This window comes from Ambystoma mexicanum, chromosome 2q (assembly GCF_040938575.1).
Source record: "Ambystoma mexicanum isolate Mex_15411 chromosome 2q, UKY_AmexF1_1, whole genome shotgun sequence".
Taxonomy (NCBI): Eukaryota; Metazoa; Chordata; class Amphibia; order Caudata; family Ambystomatidae; genus Ambystoma; species Ambystoma mexicanum.
In genome coordinates this window covers 68,595,610-68,622,900 of record NC_090924.1, presented here as the reverse complement: position 1 = coordinate 68,622,900, position 27,291 = coordinate 68,595,610, and the positions used below count along the sequence as shown (strand labels likewise).

Below are 27,291 nucleotides of genomic sequence, written 5' to 3'. Positions count from 1 at the left end.
TTAGCTCAAGTTGAGCCCTCGGGTCCTCCCATTGATCCATCCCAGAGGTCTGATCTATGGCCAACATTGCAAAAGAATTAGTCGCATGTAAAGACCCATTTGACCTTGGCCTATTGGCGGAGGTCTTGAATAATTGGTCATTGAGTTTTCGACCGACTAAGGTGAATACTGCTTCCCAGACGCATGGATCTATCTGGACAAGCGCTTTGCCACAGATTCCTAGAGTGAATGTTGCGTGCCAAGCACATATACAAAGGGAAATAATAAACCAAGGGTCTCAAACTGACTGCTGTAGTAATGTCTCGCGGACACCTATTGGGGCAGTTCTGGATTGCAAAGAAAAATAAAAGGATCAGAATCTCCTCCACAACATAGTCGGACCATATGAAACCTCACTTTTGGTAGTGTGATGTGAGTTGAACACCTTACACAAAGAGGGCAATTACCCTACAATCCTGAATACTAAATTGAAGAGAGCACTCTCCCGGAATTTACAACAAAAAAGTCACAAATGCCAAAAATAAAGGACGTGAACACATATGACTTCGTAATGGATCAAAGAAATTTTACTATAACCAACATCTGAAAAAGCGAAGTCCAAAGAAGCCCTGCGCAACAAGGTTTTAGCCTGGTGGGCGTCAGAGAACAGGTCCAGGGGTGGTTAGATGCATGGACTTAATCATCATTCGCAGGATAGAGCAGAGCGATTGGTGCGTGCAACCTAACAGTGACTGCATTATAGTGGGCTGTGGGGCAAGCACCCTACCTTCCTTAGATACTGTAAACATTTGCCCAAAGGGGCCTCAAACTGTAATTTGATTCTTTAAATGTTATAGTCCTTCATTAGAAATGTGTATTTGTGCTCTCCCCCAATATAACTACTGTGTTACTGATGAATGTCTGATAGGTTTTATTGCTAGAGAGATGGCTGTCACTGTCACATTGATTCTGTTTGCTCTGTATGTGGAATCTTTTTTTCCCTATAACATGTACCGTTTATGTATTTATGTTTGTTTGCGCCATCACACCTATGAGTTTATTGTAATAAAGTAAAGTGTAGCAAAGGGTTTCTGCTTTGGCCATTGGTATACTATATTATAGTATAAACAGTCAGCTGTAAAAACAGGGTCCTTGCGGGCAGACAACCGATCTGACCATTAAATCAAGACAGGAGAATCCCACTTTAACCCAAGTATCAGGGGTAAAAACTAGGTGAGTGCAAAAATGATACTCTAAGGAAAATATTTATTAGAACAAATAATATTTATACAAACGCCGAAAACAATTCTACATCCACCTAATAAGAACAAAATCTGTTTTTCTGTGAATCATTGAACGCATGATTAGTGCGTTTTTTGTTCTTGTGCTCTTTATAAGAGGGTATAAGGAGAGCAAATTTGAAACATTGTTTGTGATATGACAATGTAAGGATGATGGAGGAGGCTATTTCTCTTTGTAGACATACGTCTTTTAAAGATGTAATTTATGCAGAATCACATTTTTATGGAGAGCGTGATCCCCAAGAGATATGGTTTTCAAGCGTGAAGTCCCTTTGATGTACAATGATACTATGACATTTAGCCAAATAATTATGATTTTATATTTGTTATAGTAACCTGTACGTTGTTGCACATTATCCCTCAAAATATGATTTTTAGCTAATTATTTTATCCGATGTGTATACAAATTAGTGTAATCTTGATATTGTATTAATGTGTATATTTTGTACAAATTAAATGTTGCTTTTATGGAATCCAATCCGACATAATGCTATATGCATACGTACATACTTCACATGGTTGGTATTGCTAATCCCCTGCCTACTCTCAGTATTGCTAATTCTAGCACTTTATCATTATAGCAAACACCCTACCTACTCACCAGTTCTGCTTCTCCGCAACTGAAGGTAACTATTTCTTGAAGTGCCCGAGTTAAACATAAGTCATGTCCCCTGTCAGATTTCTGATCTTTTCTCTGTTTGTCTATACTGCAAATATGCTTCCTAGCCAGATGTTCGAATTCCTCACCCTCTCGATTCCCCCGCATCAAGATGCCCTTGTCACCATTATGGCATCGTCTACTGCACACCCACTTTATAGACGAGTCAACCATGGGAGGATAGGGGGCATTTCTGTGCTCCCCGGTCGAGCTAGGTACCCAGTCCAGATGCTACTGATATCAGTAGTATGTTGGTCTCCTTGCACTTCACCAGCTCTGCTACTATTGACAGCGGGAGTAGGGAATAAGGATGCACAGCAAGGGGAACCCAATACACAGAGGCTAAGGAGTGTGAGGGATACTAACAGTAGTACTGTGCACACACCTCTGTTGTATAAGTAAGTGAAGGTATATATATATATATATATATATATATATATAATATATATATATATGGAACACTCGATCCTCCGGCGCGAGGGAGACTATGGCAGCTCTGACACAAAAAGCTGCAGCTGCGGTATATATATATATATATATATATAATATATATATATATGGAACACTCGATCCTCCGGCGCGAGGGAGACTATGGCAGCTCTGACACAAAAATCTGCAGCTGCCGTAAAAGTACAAAGCAAAAAAGTGTCCAAATATCATGAAGCAATGTTTTGGATACACAAGTTAGAATCCCTAGAGGCCTCTGGGATGAATGAGCAGTTTACTCCTATACCCTTTCTATGAACAATAGGACATTAGTGGTGCAGTGTTCTATTATTTAATCTGAATTCTTATAGGCTGCCCTAGAAGCACCATATTTTATGAGATCTGGGCCCCTAATGTCTGAGCCTATCTTTAATATAGACATCTAACCACATTTTAATTAACTATTTTAATTAACTATGTCTATTGTTCATCCAGTTATTGAACTGTTGCATGTCTTTTAGAAAAAAGGTGAACTCCTTGTAAAGATAACATATATTAATTCTATGGAATGTTGATACATGATCATTATAATTGCAAGATATGTATGTATGAACAGGAACTCCTCAGCTACTAATATATCTCTACAATACTGAGTGTTTTCCATTTCCTCAAACTCTTAATGTTACATTGGATGCTAATAAAGGAAGCATTACACAGTATGAACCATATTGTTAGATTATTAATTATATAATGGAATATAATATACTAAATAATAGAATAACCATAATTACTCAACATACAGAGGTCTTCACAAATTGTGACTTATTTATTACTGTCTATGTCAGATTGAGACAAAGCTGAAAACCACACTTTATTTAATTTTTGTAATCAGTGTGTTGCCTTCACTTTAGAATGCTCAATATAATACCAACCTGCCTTTACATTTATTAGTTCTACATGAAGCAGCAACACCATGAAAAATGGCGTTATAATTTAAGTGTTCTTCATGATTTCACCGCAGATGGTCTTTTAATCATTCTTTCACATGCTTTCACATTATTCATGCCATCTATGCGGTCTTGGAAACCTCAACGCCCACAACTGGGAACATGCAACTTGTTTTAAAATGTCATTTCCAAGCTGTGATGTCATTTCGCGGGGGTGTCTCTATGTCACTGACCGCCATCTTTAAGCAGCCATTTTTTGCCAATGAGGCAACCTCTTGTTGAAACACAGGCTATACACCAACACTCTTTGAGCCTGATTCGAGAGCTAGAAGTAATTCTCAAACAATAGGCCTCCCCTCTTTTGAGGTGAATTTGGATGCAATTTTGCTCACCATTTAGAGCCCTTCGCCCCTTAGTTTAACTAATTTCCACCATTATGGGCTGCAGCTCCTCAAAACCCGAATATAGATGAACAGGTACTTAATTCTGGGTAAGTGCTTACACTTTCTTTTTAATAGATAGGGGCTCTCCATTTTAGAATATGCCCATCTTTCTCAAAACAAATATTGAATTTTCCCTATTAGCTTTCTAGAGATGTGTGGTCGCCATTTTAGAATCCTCCCATTGGAGAGGAAAGCCATTTTTTCTTTTGAATTTGGAATTGCTTTTTTAAAATGTATTTTATTGTTGAAATTTAATAAAATAATTGATTTTTACAACATCTTCAGTTTTCCTAGATTTTATCCAGTTTTGTCACTCTAATAGAAGATTGTCTCTTTGGAAAACATTTAGTGTTGCTGGAAAAAGAAGAGAAAAAGAAACAGTAGAAGAAAAAGTCTTAGTTTCATTTCGTTTAAGCTCCAGTTTTTCCATTAGCTGTTTCAAGATCTTGAAGGTGGCTAATTGCCATGATGTTCTGTCTCCACTGATCATCCTTGCCCACCATACATCTTCATAAAAGATTGATGATTGCCGGAGAAGATATCTCATGTAAGGAAGCCGTATCTCCGTCGTTCCTTTTTGATATTTCTACATCTATGGACTAGTGGTATAGTTGAGATGATGTTCTTTTTTCTAGGTAGACACAATAGTGTCCAGAGGTTTTCAGTTTGTTAAAAATAAGAAGTTTGGTTTTCTTTTACTATTGTTCCTTAGACCAGCCAGGTGAAGTGATTTTGAGTACTATTGAAGGTCTTGATAATGTCTTTGGTTAGTTATCATAACCACGCTAAAATTATGTTGAAAATGTTTTCATTGTAGATTGGATACTTTCACTTTGAAGATATACTTTATACCTGCTCATGATGAAGCGATGCCCCGAAACGCATTGAGCCTTTTTATTAAAGAAGTGTGTTTAAAAAGTATTGCATTATCTACAATCATTCTTGAGAATTGTATTTATACTGGAATATGAATCTTTGGAACGATTATAAAATTTGATTGGTAATCTAATTAAGAGAGTGCATGGGACGGATGTGCAAGGGAGATAGCAGGAACGCTTTCAACAGGAAACTGCTACTCCCAAAACGCAGTTTTTGTTCCTGTCCCACCCACATTCCTGCTCACTTTGATTTTTGGGGAAACTAGTGGTACAGGCAAACTGCAGCAACTGGGGCAGGCAGGGGATAAGAGAAAATCTATGTTTATGCTGCTGCTTTCAGGCGACCATGCTCTGTTTATGTCATGATCTCTGCTTCCAAAAGGTCAGGGTTTTCCCAACTCCCTTGGAAGCAGATCCATAACCCAGGTTCCGAGTGCCAACCAGTCCCAATTGGGACCTTTTGGACCCAGTCCTGGCGCCAGTGGCACCAGGCTCATAAATATGCCCAGTCCTAGCGCTGGAAGCGCCGGGCTCATAATGCTTGGGTGGACTTACCTTCAGCAGACCATGCTGCTTACTTGCCTGCCAGTTGAGCCTCTGATCCTCTTCTGTTTGGAACTACTTTTCCTGTTGGGTGGGGCTGGAGCCACTCCCTAGATTCAGAACACTGGAACTCTTCTGGAAGGCAGGAACTCTTTTCTTACCAGGAACTCTTTTCTTACTTAGGCGTGGCTGTGGAAGGAGACACCTAAGCACTACAGGAGGCTATTTAAACCACACCCGGTGGATGAATCTTGCTTTGCGTTATTCTGCAACCTCTGCAGCAGAACGCTCATCGTGTCTTCTGCATCCGGTCCTGGGCCTAAGGAAAAAGGCTTACCATCCTGAATCCAGTCTTCAGCAACACCTACAAAGACAAGAAAGAACAGGTTAGCATTCCGGCATCTGAAAGGCAAAGGCTTACCATCCTGATTCCAGTCTTCAGCAACACCCATAAAGGCAAGAAAGAACAGGTTAGCATTCCGGCATCTGAAAGGCAAAGGCTTACCTACTCTTCGTGCGCTCCGGAGGTCTTCACACTGCATTCCGGCATCTGAAAGACAAAAGTTTACCAACTCTTCGCACGCTCCGGAGGCCTTCGGCGCTGCATCCCGCATCTGAAAGACAAAACAAGGTGCGTTTAAAGACATTGGGGAACTTTAATACTCACGTGCCATTACTCCTTTCCACATCTAATCCAGTGGGTATTCCGGCACCCTGCAGCCGCTCCGAACTCGTACCTGCAAAATAAAAAGACAGTTAGAGCGCATAGTGAAGCAGGCAACAAGCGCTTACTTACGTGCTTCCAGGCGCTTCTATTCATCACACGGGCTCCATCTTCAACTCACTTCAGCCCGTCATCCGCCATCGCCGGAACCCTGCAAAACAAGAGACATCATTACTAAAGACTTTAAAGACATTTGAATGACTCGAAACTTACCGTTCGTGCAGTAAACGACGGACAGCAGTCCTCTGAAGTCAAGAGGCCTGCGCTACCTATCCAGTGAAGAAACTGGTTACAGCACCCTGCCCCGAGGCAGATGGAGAGCTCGGCATTCACTTACCTAAGGTGAGAGCGTTAACCTTTGGGGGTCTACAGGAGAGGAGAAGAGGAAAGAGATAGGGACACCCCAATAACCCCAGTTCATTAACCCCATATTTTCTATCTGCAGACATCTTACTCTACACGTCAGGCATACAGTGCACAGAGGTCCAGCCCAAAGAGCCAACCGGGTGCTACACATCACCTTTGAAGATACGGTAGTCGCCCAGTCAAGACCGGCGCCTCTGCGAGAATCAGGTGAGCGTTACAGAACGCAAAGCCTACCGCAAAACTCTCGCCCAGGCGCTATGGAAACCTTGGATACTGACCCCCTAGCCCGGTTACTTGGGGAACTAAGGGCAGAAGTGCATGCAGCTCGTCAGGAAACGAATGCTCTAAGAAGGGAACTAATTATTTCCAAGGAGAGAACAGACAATCTTGCTAGACAAGTGCTACAGTCACAAGCCGGACAGACCCCGTTACCCGCATCAGGGGCAAATCTTCCTTCAACATCCTCTATGAATCCAGTGCAGATCAACCTACCTGGGAATGTACCTCTGGCTCCGCCCGAACGATTTTCTGGTGACCCAAAGAGGTTTGCAGTATTTATCAATCAGTGCCGGTTGCACTTCTTATGCCGGCCAGCAGCCTTTCCAACTGATCAAGCAAAAGTAGCTTTTGTACTTTCGTACCTTAGTGGCAATGCGGCAGACTGGTCGATCCCTCTAGTTAATCAAGATGATCCAGTTCTCCATGATTTTCAAGCCTTTCAGCTTAGTATGGAAAAACTGTTCGCAAGACATTCACAGGGGCAGGCCTTGGACAATGAGCTTCTTTCGTTGCGACAGGGTAATCAAGACCTTTTGGCTTATATTGCATCTTTCAATAGACTAATAGTGGAAACTCAATGGCCTGAGGACAAAAGGATTACGCTGTTTTATAGAGGTCTACGTGGAGAGCTCAAAGACGTTTTAGCCCAAGTAGTGAATCCCCCACAAGACTGTTCGGATTATATAGACTTGGTCGTTCAAATAGATCACAGGCTGCAGAACAGGAAGGCCGATCGTTCCAAGTTTGATGCTCGAGTATTTTCCAAACCGCCAACTCCTTCCAAAGGAGTAGACTCCGGGGAACCCATGCAAATAGGGGGTCTGAAAGGTCCTCTAACACAAAGGGAGCGGGAAAGGAGGAAACAGTTGCAATTATGCCTATATTGCGGAAACTCAGGGCACTTTCTTCGAGACTGTCCGGTGAAACCTGCCAAGAAGGCAGTAGGAGCTGCAGTTACCAAAGTTACAAACTCTGAGCAGGGAAACGACCTCGCCCGACAAGAATAGAGGTCCTCTTGCCGAGCGTGAAAACCAATTCCGTGACCTCGCATTTCGTGATACCTATGGTCCTCATTAGCCCTGATAATCCGGATCGATTACATGCAATTGAAGCTTACGTCGACAGCGGTGCCATCGGCAATTATGTGGATCATGAAATGGTTTTGAGGATGAATCTAACTCTTTGTCCCAAGGCTGTAAAGGACGTCATTACTACGGTGGATGGTACGGAGATAGCCTCCGGGCCAGTAACGCATACCACTCAAGAGGTGACGCTAGTAAGTCAAGATGGACACCATGAGAAGATCGTGTTCGATGTGATCAAGGCCCCTCAGTTTCAGATTATTCTAGGAATACCTTGGTTAGAGAAACACAATCCTCTGATCGATTGGCGAGCAAGAACGGTCCAGTTTCCAGAATGTGTCTCTACTTGTCACCCTCCACCTGGTGGTGCACTGGCCGCAATTTCTTCAGAGACTCCCCAGTTACCTCCCGAATACCTAGAATACCAAGATGTTTTCCGGAAGGATCAGGCTAACTCTCTACCTCCTCATAGGTCTTATGACTGCCAGATAGACCTGATACCTGGATCTACTCCTCCTTGTAGTAGAATTTATGCCCTCACCGAGCCTGAGAACCTTCACCTTCGACAATACCTGGATGAATACCTGGCAAATGGGTTTATTCGTCCTTCCAAGTCCCCTGCTTCTTCAGCTTTGTTCTTCGTTCCAAAAAAGGAAGGAGACCTTAGAACTTGTATCGATTATCGCTCCCTGAACCAGATCACCGTTAAGAATAGATATCCGTTACCTTTGATCCCTGAACTCCTGGACCAAGTCAGAAAAGCATGCATATATACAAAGCTGGATCTTAGAGGAGCTTACCACTTGGTACGAGTAAAAGAGGGCGATGAATGGAAGACGGCCTTCCGCACCAAGTATGGGCTATTTGAATATCAGGTCATGCCCTTCGGACTTTGCAATGCCCCGGCCGCCTTTCAATATTTTATGAACGATGTCCTCAGAGAGCTCATAGATGTATGTGTTGTTGTTTACATTGACGACATCCTCGTTTATTCTTCATCGGAATCTGAACATCGGAAACACGTGAAAATGGTCCTCGAAAGATTGCGTCAACACAAACTTTTCGCTAAGTTGGAAAAATGTGTTTTCAACGTGACTGAAGTTGAATTCTTGGGATTCATATTATCACCTGGCGGAGTGCGTATGGATTCAAAGAAGGTCGATGCAGTTCTCAAATGGCCATCACCATCCTCCGTAAAAGGTGTGCAAAGCATGTTAGGCTTCGCTAACTTTTACCGCAGGTTTATCCCCGAATTCTCTCGAATAGTCCAGCCCATCACTGCCTTGTTAAAGAAAAACAAACGTTTTGAATGGTCTACCGAGGCGGAACAAGCTTTCCAGGATTTGAAGACTAAATTTATCTCTGCACCAATCTTAAAACACCCTCGCCCCGAACTCCCCTACATCGTGGAAACTGATGCTTCAAGCCTTGCCATGGGGGCAGTTCTATCACAAAAGGACCCGGTAACCAATCAGTTGCATCCCGTGGCATTTTGGTCCCGCAAATTCTCGCCTCCTGAAATCAATTACACGATTACTGACAAGGAACTTCTGGCTATCAAGTCTGCCTTTAAGGCTTGGCGGCATTATCTGCTGGGGGCCCGACACACCGTTACTGTGATTACGGATCACCGAAACCTGCAATATTTGAAGACCGCAAAAGCCCAATCCTCTAGACAACTCCGTTGGGCATTATTCTTTGCCGAGTTTGACTTCATAATTACCTATCGACCTGGTACAAAGAACGGTAAAGCCGATGCCCTTTCTCGGATGGGAGTGGAAGAACACTTGGTCAACCCTAAACCTGTACCAATCATTCCCGAACAAAGAATTCTGGGTGTAATAGCCACAGAATCCATAGAGGAAGTTAAGGATAAAGCCAGGCAACTTGTAACTCCAGCAGACATACAGAATTGGCATCTGCAGGGAAAGGACTTTGCAGTAAAGGACAACTTATTGTATTTCCAAGAACGATTATACCTACCCAGCACAGATTTACAGAAAAAAGTAATCTCTTGTTATCACGACTCTTTAATGGAAGGTCATCCCGGTATAGCCAAGACCTCAGAAAAGATCAAGCGCTACTTCTGGTGGCCGTCTTGGAAAAAAGATATCAGAGACTTTATAATGTCCTGTGGAGTATGCGCCCAAAACAAGAGTCAAAAGGAAAGACCAGCAGGCCTCTTACGCCCTATTGACATCCCACCTCGCCCTTGGCATACGCTTTCTATGGACTTCATCACCGATCTACCTCCATGCTCCGGATACAATACGATTCTAGTAATCGTGGACTTATTCTCCAAGATGGCGCATTTCATTCCGCTCAAAGGCTTGCCAACAGCAGCAACTCTGGCCCGAGAATTTCTCGAAAACATCGTCCGACTGCACGGTTTTCCTTCGGTTCTAATTTCGGATCGAGGTAGTCAATTTATTTCTCATTTTTGGCGAAGTTGCTGTCGGTCGGCTCAAATTGATGTGAGACTATCGACCAGTCACCACCCTCAGACCGACGGACAAACTGAGAGGACCAATCAAACTCTGGAACAGTATTTACGCTGCATGCTGCAACAAACTGAAAAAACTTGGAAAGATATCCTTTGGATAGCCGAGTATGCCTACAATAACTCTGTCCATTCGGGAACTGGGAAAACCCCGTTTTTTCTTTTGTACGGCAGTCACCCTCGAACCTCGGAGTTGGATCCCCTCCAAGATCTTGAAACACCAGCAGTAGACTACCTGCATTCTACAATCACCCAAGCCTTTAAGGAAGCTGTTTCTCACCTTCAAAGGGCTAAAGAACAATACAAGAAAGGAGCAGATCAACATCGGAAGGAAGCCCCTCACTATCAAGTAGGGGATCAAGTCTGGTTATCCACCAAATATCTATCTCTAAAAGGGCCACGCACATTCAACCCAAGATACCTTGGTCCCTATTCCATCACTACCATAGTAAACCCAGTAGCGGTCAAGTTGGACTTGCCCCCGCACATGAAGATACATCCGGTCTTCCACGTCTCTCTATTAAAACCCGTGCAACCTCAAACCCGACTAACCAAATCTCCAAAACCTATCCTAGTGGATGGAGAACTCGAGTTTGAAGTCAAAAGCATTCTGGACTCCAAGATCTCCAAATCTAAACTATTCTACCTAATTGACTGGAAAGGCTACGGCCCCCAAGAGAGATCCAGGGAACCTGCTGAATATGTCCACGCTCCTCGCCTAATCAAAAGATTTCACCGAACATTTCCTGACAAGCCAAAACCCCCGGAGAAGCCCGGTTTGGGAGGGGCCTTGAGGGGGGGTACTGTCATGATCTCTGCTTCCAAAAGGTCAGGGTTTTCCCCAACTCCCTTGGAAGCAGATCCATAACCCAGGTTCCGAGTGCCAACCAGTCCCAATTGGGACCTTTTGGACCCAGTCCTGGCGCCAGTGGCACCAGGCTCATAAATATGCCCAGTCCCAGCGCTGGAAGCGCCGGCTCATAATGCTTGGGTGGACTTACCTTCAGCAGACCATGCTGCTTACTTGCCTGCCAGTTGAGCCTCTGATCCTCTTCTGTTTGGAACTACTTTTCCTGTTGGGTGGGGCTGGAGCCACTCCCTAGATTCAGAACACTGGAACTCTTCTGGAAGGCAGGAACTCTTTTCTTACTTAGGCGTGGCTGTGGAAGGAGACAACTAAGCACTAAAGGAGGCTATTTAAACCACACCTGGTGGATGAATCTTGCTTTGCGTTATTCTGCAACCTCTGCAGCAGAACGCTCATCGTGTCTTCTGCATCCGGTCCTGGGCCTAAGGAAAAAGGCTTACCATCCTGAATCCAGTCTTCAGCAACACCTACAAAGACAAGAAAGAACAGGTTAGCATTCCGGCATCTGAAAGGCAAAGGCTTACCATCCTGATTCCAGTATTCAGCAACACCCATAAAGGCAAGAAAGAACAGGTTAGCATTCCGGCATCTGAAAGGCAAAGGCTTACCTACTCTTCGTGCGCTCCGGAGGTCTTCACACTGCATTCCGGCATCTGAAAGACAAAAGTTTACCAACTCTTCGCACGCTCCGGAGGCCTTCGGCGCTGCATCCCGCATCTGAAAGACAAAACAAGGTGCGTTTAAAGACATTGGGGAACTTTAATACTCACGTGCCATTACTCCTTTCCACATCTAATCCAGTGGGTATTCCGGCACCCTGCAGCCGCTCCGAACTCGTACCTGCAAAATAAAAAGACAGTTAGAGCGCATAGTGAAGCAGGCAACAAGCGCTTACTTACGTGCTTCCAGGCGCTTCTATTCATCACACGGGCTCCATCTTCAACTCACTTCAGCCCGTCATCCGCCATCGCCGGAACCCTGCAAAACAAGAGACATCATTACTAAAGACTTTAAAGACATTTGAATGACTCGAAACTTACCGTTCGTGCAGTAAACGACGGACAGCAGTCCTCTGAAGTCAAGAGGCCTGCGCTACCTATCCAGTGAAGAAACTGGTTACAGCACCCTGCCCCGAGGCAGATGGAGAGCTCGGCATTCACTTACCTAAGGTGAGAGCGTTAACCTTTGGGGGTCTACAGGAGAGGAGAAGAGGAAAGAGATAGGGACACCCCAATAACCCCAGTTCATTAACCCCATATTTTCTATCTGCAGACATCTTACTCTACACGTCAGGCATACAGTGCACAGAGGTCCAGCCCAAAGAGCCAACCGGGTGCTACACATCACCTTTGAAGATACGGTAGTCGCCCAGTCAAGACCGGCGCCTCTGCGAGAATCAGGTGAGCGTTACAGTTTAACTGTGTTGGACACATACATATGCACAGAAATGTTGCAGACTTTTGTGTAAGCTAAATGCACAGCATTCCGATCCAATTACTGTTTCCGTTCACTTAGCAATATGTTGGCTCCTTGCTGACTGTAGTGAACACACGGAAAGACGATAAATTTCAAACGGAAATGGAAATGCGCATTTTCTTTAGGATCTTGAGACTTAAATATTTTTTTTACAATAGAAGTGAACCAGAAAAGGAAGATGACAATAGATCAGAGAGAAAATCACCCTGCCCTCTTCCTTTACTCCCACTGCATCAATGGTGTTACCTGAGATATTAGCTTTTGAGGACAAAATCCTCAGAGGTGAATTTTCTGTGCTGTACCAAAAATAGATACAAAGACAACTTATCTAAAACAGAACGCATAGCTCTCAAGAGTCTCGAAAAAAGTACTCAGTTTGTAATTAAACCAGAGGATAAAGGGGGCAGTATTGTGCTGTGGGACACCCTATTGTATAAGACAGAAGTTGAGAAACAACTCCATGACCCCACATTTTATAAAATGATTGATCTTGACCCCACCGCTAGAATATCGGAAGAATTTGTGACCCTATGACCCATGCCGCTCCAGAGGGCTGGATCAATGAGGATGAAAAGGCATTTCTCATCAACCGCCAACCAGTTACTCTGGCATTTTACCGTTTACCTAAGGTGCATGAGAACGCAAGCATCCCCTCGGGAAGACCCATCGTTGCCGCGATTGGTTCACTACTTGAACTGTTGTCCATATACGCAGATACATTTTTGAGACTGTTTGTGGGTAATATGCGTTTGCACGTACAGGATTCCACATCAACGATCAGGATCCTCGAGTCCTTAAACATCACAGCACAGGATCTCCTGGTCACCCTTGATGTGGAATCTCTGTACACGAACATCCCACAGACCAAATGTGTGGGAATCATGCAGAAATATTTGGAGAGAATGGAAGATAAGAGACCACCACCAGACTTTATTGTGAACAAATAATGACAAATCTCTGACAAAGAACTTCTTCATTTATGAAGGCTGCTCCTTCCAACAACTCCATGGCACGAGTATGGGGGCAACATTTGCCCCATACTTCACAAATCTTTACATGGATGAATTTGAGTCAAATTCAATATATACGGAAAATAATCCCTTCATGGCCAATATTATAGCATGGCATTGATATATCAATTACGTTTTTATGTTATGGGGGGTCATCCGACAATTTAATGCTTTCCTAACATGGCTTAATACACGTGAAACATCTAATACGTTCACAATTGAATCCCGTAGGGATAACATCGCATTTCTGGATTTACACAGTTTTCGATCTGAAGATAACACTCTTGGTACAACCCTTTAGAAGAAACCAACGGATAAAAATACCCTCCTGCAGTTTGAAAGTTTCGATCCACAAAGCCTGAGAGAGAACCTGCCCTTATGGGCAGTTTCTGCGCATCAGGTTCAACTTCAGTAATATAAATGATTTCAAAGTAAATAGTGATGAACTGAAATTAAAACTTAAAAGTAGAGGCTATTCGGCTCATATAATAAGTCGGGCATACAAAAGAGCACAAAATGCCAATAGACAAGTGTGTTTGACCAAACAAACCAGAACTCAAATAGAAAAAAAATCACATGCGTCTCATCCATTTCCACTATAAGTAACACCCTGAGAAAATCTATTCTCAAAAATTGGAATTTGACCCACACGGATACTTTTCAGGTGCCACCTCTGCGATTCACATTCAAATGAATGCAGAATCTAAGAGATAGGCTAGTGCAGAAGATTAGTAATCAAAAAGAAAATACCCTGTGGTATCTCCCCCCAGAGAGAGGTCGTTTTAAGTGTGGTAGGTGCTCTGTCTGCCACCTTACCAAAAACATAAAAGAGATTGACCTGAACGGGAAAAATGGCAACTCAAAACCTTTTCAAACTGTGTCACAAAATGGGCCATGATTGGTATTAGATACCCATGTGGGCTCTTTTACATAAGCAAAACAAAAAGGCCAGTTCGCCAAAGGATAGGCGAACACGTTCTTGCGTTAAAAATTGGGTGTCTGACAAACCACCCGTGGAACATTTTAAAAAAGCTCAACATACCCCCGTAAAAATGTTTTGGTTTAAGTTGCAGACCCTGGACCCACACCCCCGTGGGGGAGATAGAAACAGAGCGCTTCGAAAGCTAGAACAAAAATTGATCTATTCGATAGACTCTGTACAAAATGGATTGAATATCTGTATAGAGTGCAACTTTTTTATAAATAGATAATAGATACAGCGTTCTGCTCCCGATATCGGTACGGGCACGCAGAGATGTGTGTGCCTTTGACCTATGGTAGTTCCTTTGCAATAAACATTTCAGGGACCATGTAGATGGGCATTATGGCAGGAAAGAAATTAAGAAACAGCCAGCCACAATAGTATGTATTTGTAACAATTTGGAATTCCATTCTTTTCCATCATCGTATGACCTCCTGATGCACACAATAAATATATACATTAAAAAAAGAATTTGATTGGGCGGTTGTAATTATTATGTAAAATCGATATGGAAGCAAATGAAGTTCACCACCATCGCAGCTATATGACTCTACAGAGGTACTCGGAATAAACTTAATGAATTCCCATTTTTAAATTACAGGCAGATGTCTCTATGTGGGGATAGTAACCAAGTTGCAGTAAAGATAAATAGTCAGTGCTTGTGATACACTGGGTAGGCGGTATGTGCTCCTCCCTAATGCAAAGGACTTTTTGCAGTTGCACGGGCTGTAAACACATTCATAAAAATATGCACAACATGGCGATTTTAATAGCCATAAATGACCAACACCGCAAAGGAATAAGCTCCATACAACATGGCGTTTGTAATAGCCATACACTACGAACGGATAAAAGTAGTCTAGTGCTTTATAATTGGGATCACGTGACCGTGAGTTTATAAACGCGTCGGGTCACGTGAATCGTAGCACGAATGCTCCAGTGGATACGGCACTTTGCAAAGAAAGTAAGTGCGGCAAAGGCATCCCTCCTGTTTGACAAAATAATAATAATAATAATTAGGCATTTATATAGCGCTACGAACCCTCAGGTATCTGAGCGCTGCTTATTATTACCCACGGTGTGTGTGCTAGTCTCGCGCATATTAAGAACCTTCCATGCCTACAGGTTGGGAAGCAGTATGAGGCCCTTTAAGCAGAGATGGATACGGTTCCTATTTAAAAGCGTATAAGGAACACGACATAGACAGGGAGACGCCCCCTTGTGAAGAACCGAAAACCCGACCTTTATTTTGCCTGCTGAAAAGGAAAGAAAATAAGGTATGGGTTAGTACTAATGAGACAATAACAACACATGTTAGAAATGGTAATTGAGACAGAGTTCTCCTGTGCTATTTCCAGGTTAATACAAAAGTATTGGTGAGACAGCAGCCAGCACGAAAAAAAGCTCCACGGGGTATGCAGCCTCACTGAAAATAATTATTCAGTGTCAGCCGACTGATAGGAAGTCAGAAGGTATGGTGACTTTGTAATTTTTAGACATTTCAATAATATAAGCTCAAAACAAGGTAGAAATGAGTCATTCTTTCCTATTTAAGTAAATAATGATTAAAGATAAAACCATCGGATATAAGTATATGAATATAAATCTGAAAAAGCATTTCCATATGTATGGAAACATATATTATGGACTATTCCCCATACACTATGAGATGGATGGAATAAAATAACCCAAAAAGATAAAAAGACTGGCAGAAAACTGATATTTTGAAGTTAAAGAACTAACTAAACCAAATGAATTGGGTTGTATTGAGATTGAATTAAGACTGTTGTACATGTAAAATGAAAAGGGCTAGGAGAATAGCTATTCACAAGGTGGATATAATATTGATATGTAAAATGGGTCAGTTTATAAATATTATGTATTTGTTTGTTTTTAGATGTATTTGTCAATCATGTCATGCTGAAGATTAAAGAAGTGTCCTTATTCCAAAAAATGTACTAAAGAGTCCTGAAGACAGTCTTCACAAAGCCTAAAAGAATAAAACGTTGAGGGCTTTGATACAAGGCTAGAAACGTACTTAGTTGTCGACACCTCTTTGTGAGGGCCTATGTTTATTTACATGGAAAACAATTCTGTAAACTGGTCACTCACTAAAGGTTACTAACCTCACCTATGACTGCTGTGACAATTTTTACTCAAATAGAAAGTATGAGATTGTTAGAGGTTAAATCAGATTAACCATGTTTTGTGGTTTTCTCACATGGTTTTTCACGCCTTTTTATGATGATCCTTTAATAAACTGTAATTATTTTGATTCATTAGTGACCCATTACCATTTTTTGAATTCAATTATGATTATGGTAAAACCACCTTTGTGTCATATGCGTTTTCCCTAGCCAAATTTGTAACAACCGGGTAGCTCTTTTGGAAGCTGTGCATGTATGAATATCCTTACTGACTGCAACAAAAAGCTACAATTAAAGAGGTAGTTGGGGAAACAGGATAATTGGAAATCAGCACCCAGGAAGTGACATACAATGGCCTCCCAGTCAATCTGGGAGCTTGGAATGCAGACTTTAACTTGTGGTTTTGGCCCACACTTAGAGCCCCGAGTTGTGCAGGATGCCACCATCTTCCATTCCAGGCCCTTACTTGTCTTCACAGAGTCCTCCCTAGTCTCCACTCCACTCCACTCGCCAAAGTACCCCCTAACACATCATCTGCTCTCGCCCCTCTCAGCTGGCCTCCCTGCTCCCAGGTCTGCAACATTTTCCATCACAGTACCAGCCTATCCCAATTGTTGCCATGACAAGGACTAGGAGTAGGTTCCCCTCTCCCACTATCCTTAGCAGTCATTTTTAATTGCAGTATTTTTAACTTGTAAAACAGCCACTGCATCATTTCACATCTTTAAAAAAAAGATAATGGCATTCCAGAATGCATACTGGAGTGGTAATAGCTGTTACCTATTCGATGGGGGCTTTACCAACCAGATAAAGCACTGCAGCCATCATTAAGAGCTTCACCTCACTTGGGCCTCTAACATAGGCCTGAGGTCGTTATCTGGCAGTGAGGCCTCCCACCTTGGGGGTTACTGCTAAAGAAATGAAATATTGTACTTAAAAGTAAAAATCAGAGTTACTCATCCCAAGCATACAATTATGTAATTTCAGTAAATTCAGATAATAAAACAGAGAACTTACCAGCCTTTGTGTCATTGTTGGGTGGAAACAATGATGAAATATATTAGATCACTGTTTTTGTCCCCTGTTTCAATAAGTTTATTGAGTGTGGCGGTTTTATGTGATGTAACTAGTAATTTCCTTCAAAGTTTGAGAGATGGAGGAATATGTGAATAAGCTAAGATAAACTAAGCTTGAGAGGCAAATTAAGCAATAGGAACCCCAAAAGATTGAAAAAGTTGTTAGCAGTGTGTCGTTTTTCAAAAACGAGATGATTCAATTCAAAACAGATTTGTTAGCCAATCCCCTTAGGTATATTAATTCCCAACTGCTCCTACCAGTTCAACAAGCCGTGGGCAGCGAGCATATAGCACAAAAAGATGTCCATACAAGACGTCCCCAGAGTCCATCTGAAACTGCACGTCACTCAGATGTGGGTTATTCACCATTCCACCAAAATCAGCTGCGAGTGTGCCAAGAGGGAGCTAGAGTAAAGACAAACCAAAAATAACCTTATTATAGCAGCACTGATTATGCATTCACAAACACTGCAAACTATGAGAAACAGACTTCAGTAACTTGAGAGATATTTTCAAATGCACAATGCACTCAATTATAATAAGGTAGAACTAAAAGTAATTTAACAATTACTACAGGGACATGCAAACAGTTACAAACAGTTTTCAAATACTTTCCACTTGAAATAAATATGACAACAAGGTAAACTAAGAAATAAACATAAAAGTACAAGACATTTCTAAGGACTCCTTTATGTTATCAATTACATACTACTTCCCCAGGCCAAGTCACAAGCCTTTTGAAGGAGGCAGAAAATAGGGGCCATTCCTCCTAAATTAGTTTGTCCTCCTCCTTTATCATAACCAGGCAGACAAAGATTATGAAATGCTTACCTTAAGTGGGGTCTACTCCGCAATTTTCTAAGAATAAACCAAAAACAGCATTTTTGGTTGTGGTTTTCCATCCAGCAAAAAATATTTCCTAGAGGAAATTCCACCTGAAGCTAACCACTGATCAGTGGAAAAGGCTACGTCCACCCTTTCTTCATCTCTTGCCTCAAGTCTTGATCAACTCTATCCTCTTTCTTCTTTTCAGCCCCTCCGTAAACCTGCCCAACCTTGGCTTTCCTCTCATCTCTGTTCTATGCAGCGTCTTCACCGTCATCTGGAAAGGCGCTGGGGCAAACTTCGATCTCCTGCTAACCACTGTACTTATTTCTCTTATCATGCTCTCTATGATGACTATCAATTCTGCTAAATGCACCTGTTTCTCTGATCTTCTTCACAGTCAATCTGCTCACCCTCGGTGTCTTGTTCAAACTAGAACTCGGCTCCTCTCCCCCTATGTCTGATCCTTCTATTAACTCATCTCTATCAGCATCTGACTTTGCTAATTTCTTCTCTTCTAAAGTTCATTCCCTACGCCAGGATATTCTAGCCTCATCTTCTTTGAACTCCTCTTTACTTTTTCCTACTCCTAACTTTATCTCAAATGTTGTCCCTGTTTCTGACTCTGATGTGATACTTTTGTTGGCTAAGGCCCACCGGACTGCCGCCCGTACTGATCCTATTCCTTCTATGCTTATTCCTAAAGTCTTTCCGCTCCTTGTACCATTTCTTGTTTCCTTCTTTAATATTGGCCTTTTTACTTCCACTTTTCATCTGCTTTCAAACATGCTATTATTATTCCTATTCTAAAAAAACCTACGGCTAATCATCTTCTTGTTTCAAACTTTCATCCTATTTCTGTTCTACCTTATCTATCCAAGCTTCTGGAGCACCTTGTATACTCACAAATCTCAACATTTGTTAATGATCTATCGCTCCTTCCTCCTTCTCAGTCCGGTTTTCGTCCTCATCACTCTACTGAGACAGCCTTAACCTGTGTGCTTACAGCTCGTTATTCTAGACACTCTTCTCTACTTATTCTTTGTGACTTATCTGCAGCTTTCGACACCGTGGATCATTCTTTGCTTCTGGAATCGCTCTCTTCTCTTGGTCTCCAGGGTTCTGTTCTATCTTGGGTTTCTTCTTACTTATCTAATCAAACTTTTTCTGTCTCCTGGGGTGACCTCTGCACCTCTTGCTATTGATCAAGTTGTCCCTCAAGGGTTAGTTCTGGGCCCTTTTCTATTTTCTCTATACACTTCACCGCTTGCTCCTGTAATTTCTTCCTTTGGACTATTGCATCACTTTTATGCTGACGATACTCAGCTTTTTCTCTCTTTCTTGTCTCTTCACTCCTGATATTCATCGCACTCTTTCAACATGTCTTTCTGCCATCCAATCTTGGATGGCTTCTCATTTCCTCACTTTAAACGCAGGGAAGACTGAGGTCTTATTCTTTCCTGCTAACAGTCTTCCTCCACATCCCCCTCCTCTGTCTATTTCTTTTCCTCCCTCCATTCTTCCTATTTCTCCTACTGCGTGTAACCTTGGTCTCTATTTTGATTCTAATCTTTCTTTTGCTTACCACATTTCTCTCCCATCTCGTTCCTGTAACTTTCATCTCCATAATATTTGCAGAGTTCGTCCCTTTCTCACTTTCATGCCACAGCTTTTTGGCCTTCCTTGCTCACGTCTTGCTCCTTTCAAATCAATCTATTACTCTTCTATTCATCTACTTTGTCTTCTTCCCTATCGGGACTCGATCTCTCCATCTCTTGTCTCTCTTGGTTGGCTACCCTTTCATTCCCAACATAAAAATTACTTTCTTTGTTTAGTTTTTAAATCTCTTTATGGGCTTGCCCCTGACTACCTTGCTTCTCTTCTATCTTTCTATACTCCGTCTCGTTCTCTTCGTTCCTCCTGTCTTTTCAGGCAGAATGTCCCCCACGCCCCCTGTGCTCAATCCCGTTTTCGTTCTTTTCAGCTCCTTGCTTCTCTTCATTGGAACATGCTCTCCCTATCTTAGTTCTATTACTACTAATTCTTTGGTCCGCTCTTCTTTGAAAATTCACCTGCTTCATTGCCCTTGATTATCTGTTACCGGAAGTGTTTGAATTGTTGACAACCACTCTATCATTGCTTTGTACCGCTGTTTTTATCTATGTAAAGCGCTTTGGACAAAGGCGCTATATAAAGTACAACAAAAATACAAATACAGTCCACTGTGTTTCATTAAGAAAAAACAGCCCCTCCTTACTACAGGTTGGGTACAAGGCTCAGATTCCTGATGTAGCTTAAATAGCATTTATGAAAAACATTTACATAGAGGTCTCTGAATTTGCACTCACCATTGTCTAGTGATAATTCACTCTTGGCAAGTTATAAAGTGGGTGATATATGTGCATGTGGAGAGCTGAAACCAGATGAGGTGGTCAGCCACCCAAAGTACTGTTCATACACATCCTTCTGTATGCCGAACTATAGCGAGGCTAGCATGGAGACAGCCCCACCCCCTTGCTATGCAAAAGTTCCTGAAGTTTCTCACTCAAGTGTACTCTCTCAAATGGCACTGGATGTCTAGCAGCAGCTGCAGGATTAAGACTGGTAACATTCACTGAGAGAGCAAAAGAGCCAGGCAATGGCAACCACCATGGGTAGTCTCAATTGGATAGAGGAAGCACTAGGGATGGGCTCGGAGAAGGTGCTGCTAAAGCCAGAGGCAAAGCAAATGATTGAGCCCCATGACCTGGTGGGGAGTGTCTCGTAATTGGTGTAGCTATGTTGAACAGGCCTCTAAAAAAGCCTCTCAAGGTTTCAGCATGCTCCCTGGTTGATCACCATACTTCAGGTTCTATGACCCTCTGCAATAGAGTCCTCTAATTTGAGCTCAGGTCTTTCATCCAGGATAGTCTATGTATAACAGCAGGGAAAGCTTTGAAGTCCAAAGCCAGAGCATGTAGGTCTCTGCAACATGTGTAATGGCACGGGTGTTCGAGCAGTTTTGAAATGGTTAAATCGAATATCAGAGTTCTACCAAAAGGGAGAAACATTTTTATTGGCTCTAGCTCTGAGTAAAGAACTCTTTACTGTGGTTCAATTTTACTAATGGATTTTATTTGATTTAAAAGATGCCACAGTGGGGGCTACGAGGTTATGTTACTTGTTAAAATGGATTTATAGAAGCTGGCCTGGTGGACAGATTTTAGGAGGCCGCCCTAGTTATTGTGATCAGGGGAACTCTGACAGGTTAGCCAAAACTCAATCAAGATAGCAATGGAGGGCAGTCAAGGCTATTCTAAGGAGAGTGTAAGTTGGGTCAGGGGTCCCCAATGAGTCCACACATTGAAACACAAAAAATTCAGTTTAGACTGGAATGTACCAAAATACTTGCTTTCATTTTTAATGCCCTAGACACCTTCACAGGATTTTTCGGTAGATGTACAAATGTGCCTTAGACCGAGCTAATGGCAGCTGTTATTTTCATATATTTGTAACCCTTTTGTGCGGTCCAAACTGTGTTTGGCCAAGGACAGTGGCCTGGCCCCAAAATGGCCATGCCACGAGGTCCTTTGTCCTGTCCTTTGGCCATCTTGTCCCTTTACCTTCCCCAGGTTGAGCAGACCCAGGAAAATCCTTATTTGGTCATGCAGACGCCTGCGCAAACCGAAACTTCCACTGGTTTCTGCATGCCTTGTGTGTGTGCCTGGATTGTCTAGTTCCAATACACATCCTGGGTGCCAGGATATCCGGTGTGCTGGGAATGACTGGGACCACTGTGGTCCGTGATTGGTCCACGTCTCGGATGGCTGTATGTGAGCAGATGTTGCATTGGGTCCTTTTCGTTTTGGTGCGAAGGAGATTCTGGATAAGAGAAGGCATCTTACACCCATTCCAAGTCGATCTCTTGAGTTCACACTGAACTTGGGAAAGGAGCCAAGTATCCTGAAACCAAGAAGCAGAGCCGAGGAACCGTTGGTGACCCCGCTGGAAGGTTTGGCACCCTGAGCGCGCCGTCATCCCGTGTGACCTCCTGTTTCTGATCGAACTTAGGTCTGCAAAGGTGCTTCGACCCATTGGAATAGTGGGACTAACTATTCTCGGCACCTCCACCTTAACCTGTAAACGAGCCTTCTCGAAGTGTTCCTGGGCCAACCAGTGAACTGACCTGCTTGCACAGGACCTTTGCCTTGCAACCGCTGCTGTCTCAAGCTGACACTTGAGCATTTGGAGACTGTAAACTCTGGGTATAAGGCACTCTCCCGCTGAGTTTCGTACACCTAGCATTCGTAGGTCTGGAATCAGGAGAGTACGGCTGAACCTGAGCACTGTGGTCACTGTGTCGCCCTGCTGTGGTGACGAACTTTGTAGGTGCCTTGCTGCTGTGCCCGCCTGTGCCCTCAGACCTGCTGCAGTGGAATTGGCCTGATCCCTTCATCAGGAGCAGAGAAATCGCCACTGTCCCGCCACAGAATCATCCCTGGAACGCAGCGCCTGAAAGCCGCGGAGCCGCACAATTGCAGTATTGAAACCTGCGACCGAAGTGGACTCAACTGCCGAAGTTTGGTCCGGACTGCACCGAAGGTCAGTGAGTACTTGCAACCCTTACCGGTGGCCCCTGGCGCATCCATCCATTTTTACGCACAAGTGTCCCCTGAGGGCCACACTCAACTTTAACAAGGTAGCCTGTGCTGCCGAGTTCTGCTTTCTAGGGGAGACCCTCCTCGAATAGTGGAAACTTATTCTTCACTGCCTTAGCCACCTTCTTGAGCTGCTACAGCCCCTGCAAGAGATCCCGTTTTTGGCCCAACCGCACCATCGCCTAAAGTACTTTTGAGCACAAGGCTCCTCTCATTTGAGAGATTGGACTGCCTCTCAGTTGCGGTTTGATAAGTGAAGGACTGCCTAAACGTTATTTGCACTGTATGCTCCCTTTCTCCACAGGTTGTGGACCCTTACTGTGCATTATTCCTTTAGGCCATTGATAACTGTATTTGTTTAATAGTAGTGTTGTGTTGGTTTAGTTATTACTGCTGATATTTGCTTTGTGTTTGATTTAAAAGGCCTTTAATAAATGAATATTTATTTTTGATTTATACACCTGACAGAGTAATTTGTAGTGTCGTTAACTGTGTGTGCTCATTGTGGGCTTTCGATCACTCTCACCCCTCCTGAGACCTAGTCTTGACTGCTGCCAATGCCATCTTGATTGGTCTGGCTTGTCCAGACGGGTTACTCTGTTCCAAGAAACTAGGCTGGACTTCTGAACCTCTGCCCACCGGGTCAGAGTTAAGAAATCCATCTCAACACGCGCGCAAACCCTCAGGCATCAGGGTGCTTGAGAAAAAAAACAGTTACATGATGCCCGTGGGCAAACCACTTCTCAAATGAATCGCTTAACATAGGTATATATACAGGTATATAGACATGCAACATAAGAACAAACTTACTTTCATAGGTTACAGAGAAAGGTGCAGTTTGATGCATCCTAACAGAGATTTATGCACATAACCAGGTTTTGAGGACTCTACAAAAGGCCAAGTAGGATTCTTCTGCTCTTAGTGTCAGTGGGAGGGCGTTTCATTGGACAGACAGGGAAACTCGAGCCTCCCACTCTTGTGCACTTGAATTTTGGTTGCACCAATCTGTCAGTGTAGGGTGTTCTAGTTGGCCTACCTGTTTGTTGCATAATATTTTTTTGAGCCAGATACGGTGGGGCTGATTTTGATATACATCTGTGTGTGATGTTAAGTGTCCTAAATAGGATTCTTTGCCGAATAGGAAGCCAACATACTGCTTTCTGGGCATCTGATATGTGATCAGTTCTGGGTAGGTTTAGGGCAACTCGTAGGGCATTATTTTGAATAATCTGAAGTTTTTGTATATTGTGTGAGGATGTACCAGCGAAGAGGGCGTTGCAGTAGTCCAACCTGTCTCCCACCACCACCCAGGCAATAGTTACACAGCTCTCTACAGAGAGGTAAGGTCTGGCAGCAGTAAAGAGTTTGGTGGAGTATGCTGCTGAAGAGGATATCGCATTTACTTGGCAGGGACAGGAGAGGGTGGCATTGAGATAGACACCTAGGATTTTCACAGCAGGTGAGACAGTGATCTTGTTACCGTCAATGTTGAAGGCTATATACCGGGTCATTATTCTTTAGTACATTGATGCCCAACTGCGAGTAGTTCCGTCTTCTCATCATTGGTGGAATATGTGGAGTTTAGCAAGGCAAAGTCCTGGGTATAGTTGCCTGATAGGGGAGGAGAATTTGGGTGTCGTCAGCGTAGTTGGTGTAGATTATGCCCCGAGACTTGATAAAAATATTGTACAGTGTGGGAGAGACACGTGATCCTTGGGGTACTCCACAGTTAATGGGAGCGGGTACAGCGCATGCTTGTTCAGAGAATATTTTCATGACTACCTTCTAGGAAAGAGGTAATCCAGGCGGCTGCTTCTGGAGAGAAGGCAGCTGCATATATGAGATGGCGGCATAGTATACTGTGTTCTACTAAAAGAGCCGCAAATAGCTCTAGGAGGAGCAGTAGGGCGGGTTTGCCTTTGTCCCTGATCTCATCCATCTGTTTTTTAGTAGTAGTGCCGACTCAGTACTGTGACCAGGGCGAAACCCTAACTGGCGGGCACCTAGGATATGGTTCGATTCTAGATGGCGTTGGATCTGGACTCTGTCCAGTATTTTCAGAAGGAATGGTACCGTAGTGATCGGTCTGTAGTTGTTGGATATGACCGGATCAAGTGAGGGTTTTTTCAGTAATGGTAGGACCCAAGCTTATTTAAGCAGGGATGTGACTTTGCCTGTCGCGAATGATGCATTGACGAAAGTTGCGATGATTGGGCCTAGTGTGTCTGCACAATCTTTGATGAGTGGGGCTGGGCAGACATCTCCTTTACATCTCGATGGCTTAAGGCTTTTCAAGATATGTAGTGTGTCCAAAGTGAAGATTTTGTTGAATCTGAACCAGGGGTGTCAGAGGGGTCACACTTGATAGCGTGGCTGGCAGTGGTATCCTGGGGGGTGTTTTTAGGGTTGGATTGTTTGACGGCTATTTTTATTTTAAGCATGTCAATTTTTTGTAGCATAGCGTTTTGTATGCTAGTGCACCATGCAAGTCTTTGTTGAAGGTGGAGACTTGGCGATAGGAGATGATAGGAGATTCTAACTCTCTGAGCATAGTGAATAACTCTCGCGTGTTGGCGTTGGCTATTCTAATGTTTAGAGTAGTGGCTTTGGCTGCGACGACAGCTTGTTTGTATTGTTTGGCCAGGCTAGTGAATTCATGTTTGAGGGTGTCAGTAGGGGAGATTTTCCAGCAGGATTCTGCAGTTCTTTTTTTAATCCTAAGGTCGGCTAGCTCTTGGGAAAACGGAGTTAGCATGAGATGTAGGCTTAGCTTTTTTTGGACTAGGGGCGTGATAGTGTTCACAGCAGCAGTTAAGAGTGCAGGTGTAGAACTGAGCTAGGATTTGAGGGTCTGGGGAGTTGGTGGATTCCAGTTTGAGTGGTTCAAGGAAGGGTAGAATGCTCTCTTTGGTAGGTTTTCTCGAGTTGCGAGACACTGAGGGTGGTGGCTGCTTGGTGGAAGGTTTGGTGTGTCTTGCCAAGGGGATAGAGACAGTAATTATGGTCCGACCGCGGACAAGACGTGTTGGCCTCAATGGAGATATTGCAGTTTAGGTCAACTAACCAGTAAAGCGTTCGTCCTTTGATGTGTGTGGGTTATTGATTTGTTGGCAAAATCCTAAGGCAGAGAGTGACTTGGTGAGAGAGAAAGCTGGTAGCTCAGTGTGGCCATTGAGTCAGAGGTTAAAGTCACCCAATAGGGCTACTTGTGAGGTGAGCTTTAAATTGTGGCCTAATGTCTGAAGGAGGTCTTCTTCGAAGGTGTTTATGGCGTCCAGAGGGCGGTAGATTATGTGGATAGTAATGGTGTTGGTGGGGATGACAGTTTTAGTGAAAGGATGTAGCAAGGTTCGTGTAAGTGATTTTTTGCTATGAAGGCAGTCCCTCCACCTCTAGCAATGGGTCTATCACTTCTAAAAATGGTGTAGTCAAGGGGAATGGCCAATGCTACGGCAAGGCCTGAGGCTGTATGTGCCAAGTTTCTGTGATAGCTAAGGCGTAAAGGTCGTTAACCATTAGGAGGTCATGGATATCTAAGGGCTGGGCAGGGAGTGAGCGAGCATTGATCAGAGACAGGTTAAGAGTACGTTTGGGAAGGTTGTTGCTCTCTGGATTGGTTATGCACAAAGCTCTATAATGCATGGCAATAGTGATGGGATGCAGGTCATGTGAGGCGTTAGTTTTGTTTGGCGGGAGTTCCCTCAGTGAAGGAGCAGCGGGGGGGCGTGCACAGGTAATTTTTTGTGTCAAGGCTATGGCATGGACCACCATTGGATACAGAGCTATGGCGAGGAGCAGCATTTGATACAGGGCTGATGCAAGGAGGAGCATTTGACACATGGCTATGGCAAGCAGCAACATTAAATGCATGGCTATGGCAAAGAGCTACATTTGATACAGGGCTGATGCCGGGAACAACATTTCATACATGGCTGTGACCAGGAACAACGCTTGATACAGGGCTATGGCATGTGGTCCCATTTGCAGTTATTGCGGCACAAGAACGAGTGCTGCAGGATGTAGCAGAATCAGTGATGAGATTACCATTAGTGCTCGTAGTCAGAACTGTAGTTTCGGATGCAGGTATCCCAGAAGAGGTCGCCAAGGGCCACAATATGTTATTGGGGGGGGTGATCGCATTGGA

General features: G+C 43.4%; 1 protein-coding gene across 8 annotated transcripts in view; it reads right to left on the bottom strand.

The window, feature by feature from the left end:
• The window catches only part of SLX4 (SLX4 structure-specific endonuclease subunit), a 785,402-nt gene that overhangs the window by 204,137 nt on the left and 553,974 nt on the right, over positions 1 to 27,291 (bottom strand). For all 8 annotated transcript variants that reach the window (XM_069646855.1, XM_069646858.1, XM_069646862.1 and 5 more), the window contains one exon: positions 17,944 to 18,090. In XM_069646855.1, coding sequence (XP_069502956.1) covers positions 17,944 to 18,090 — 147 coding nt within the window. The remainder of the gene's footprint in view (positions 1 to 17,943; positions 18,091 to 27,291) is intronic.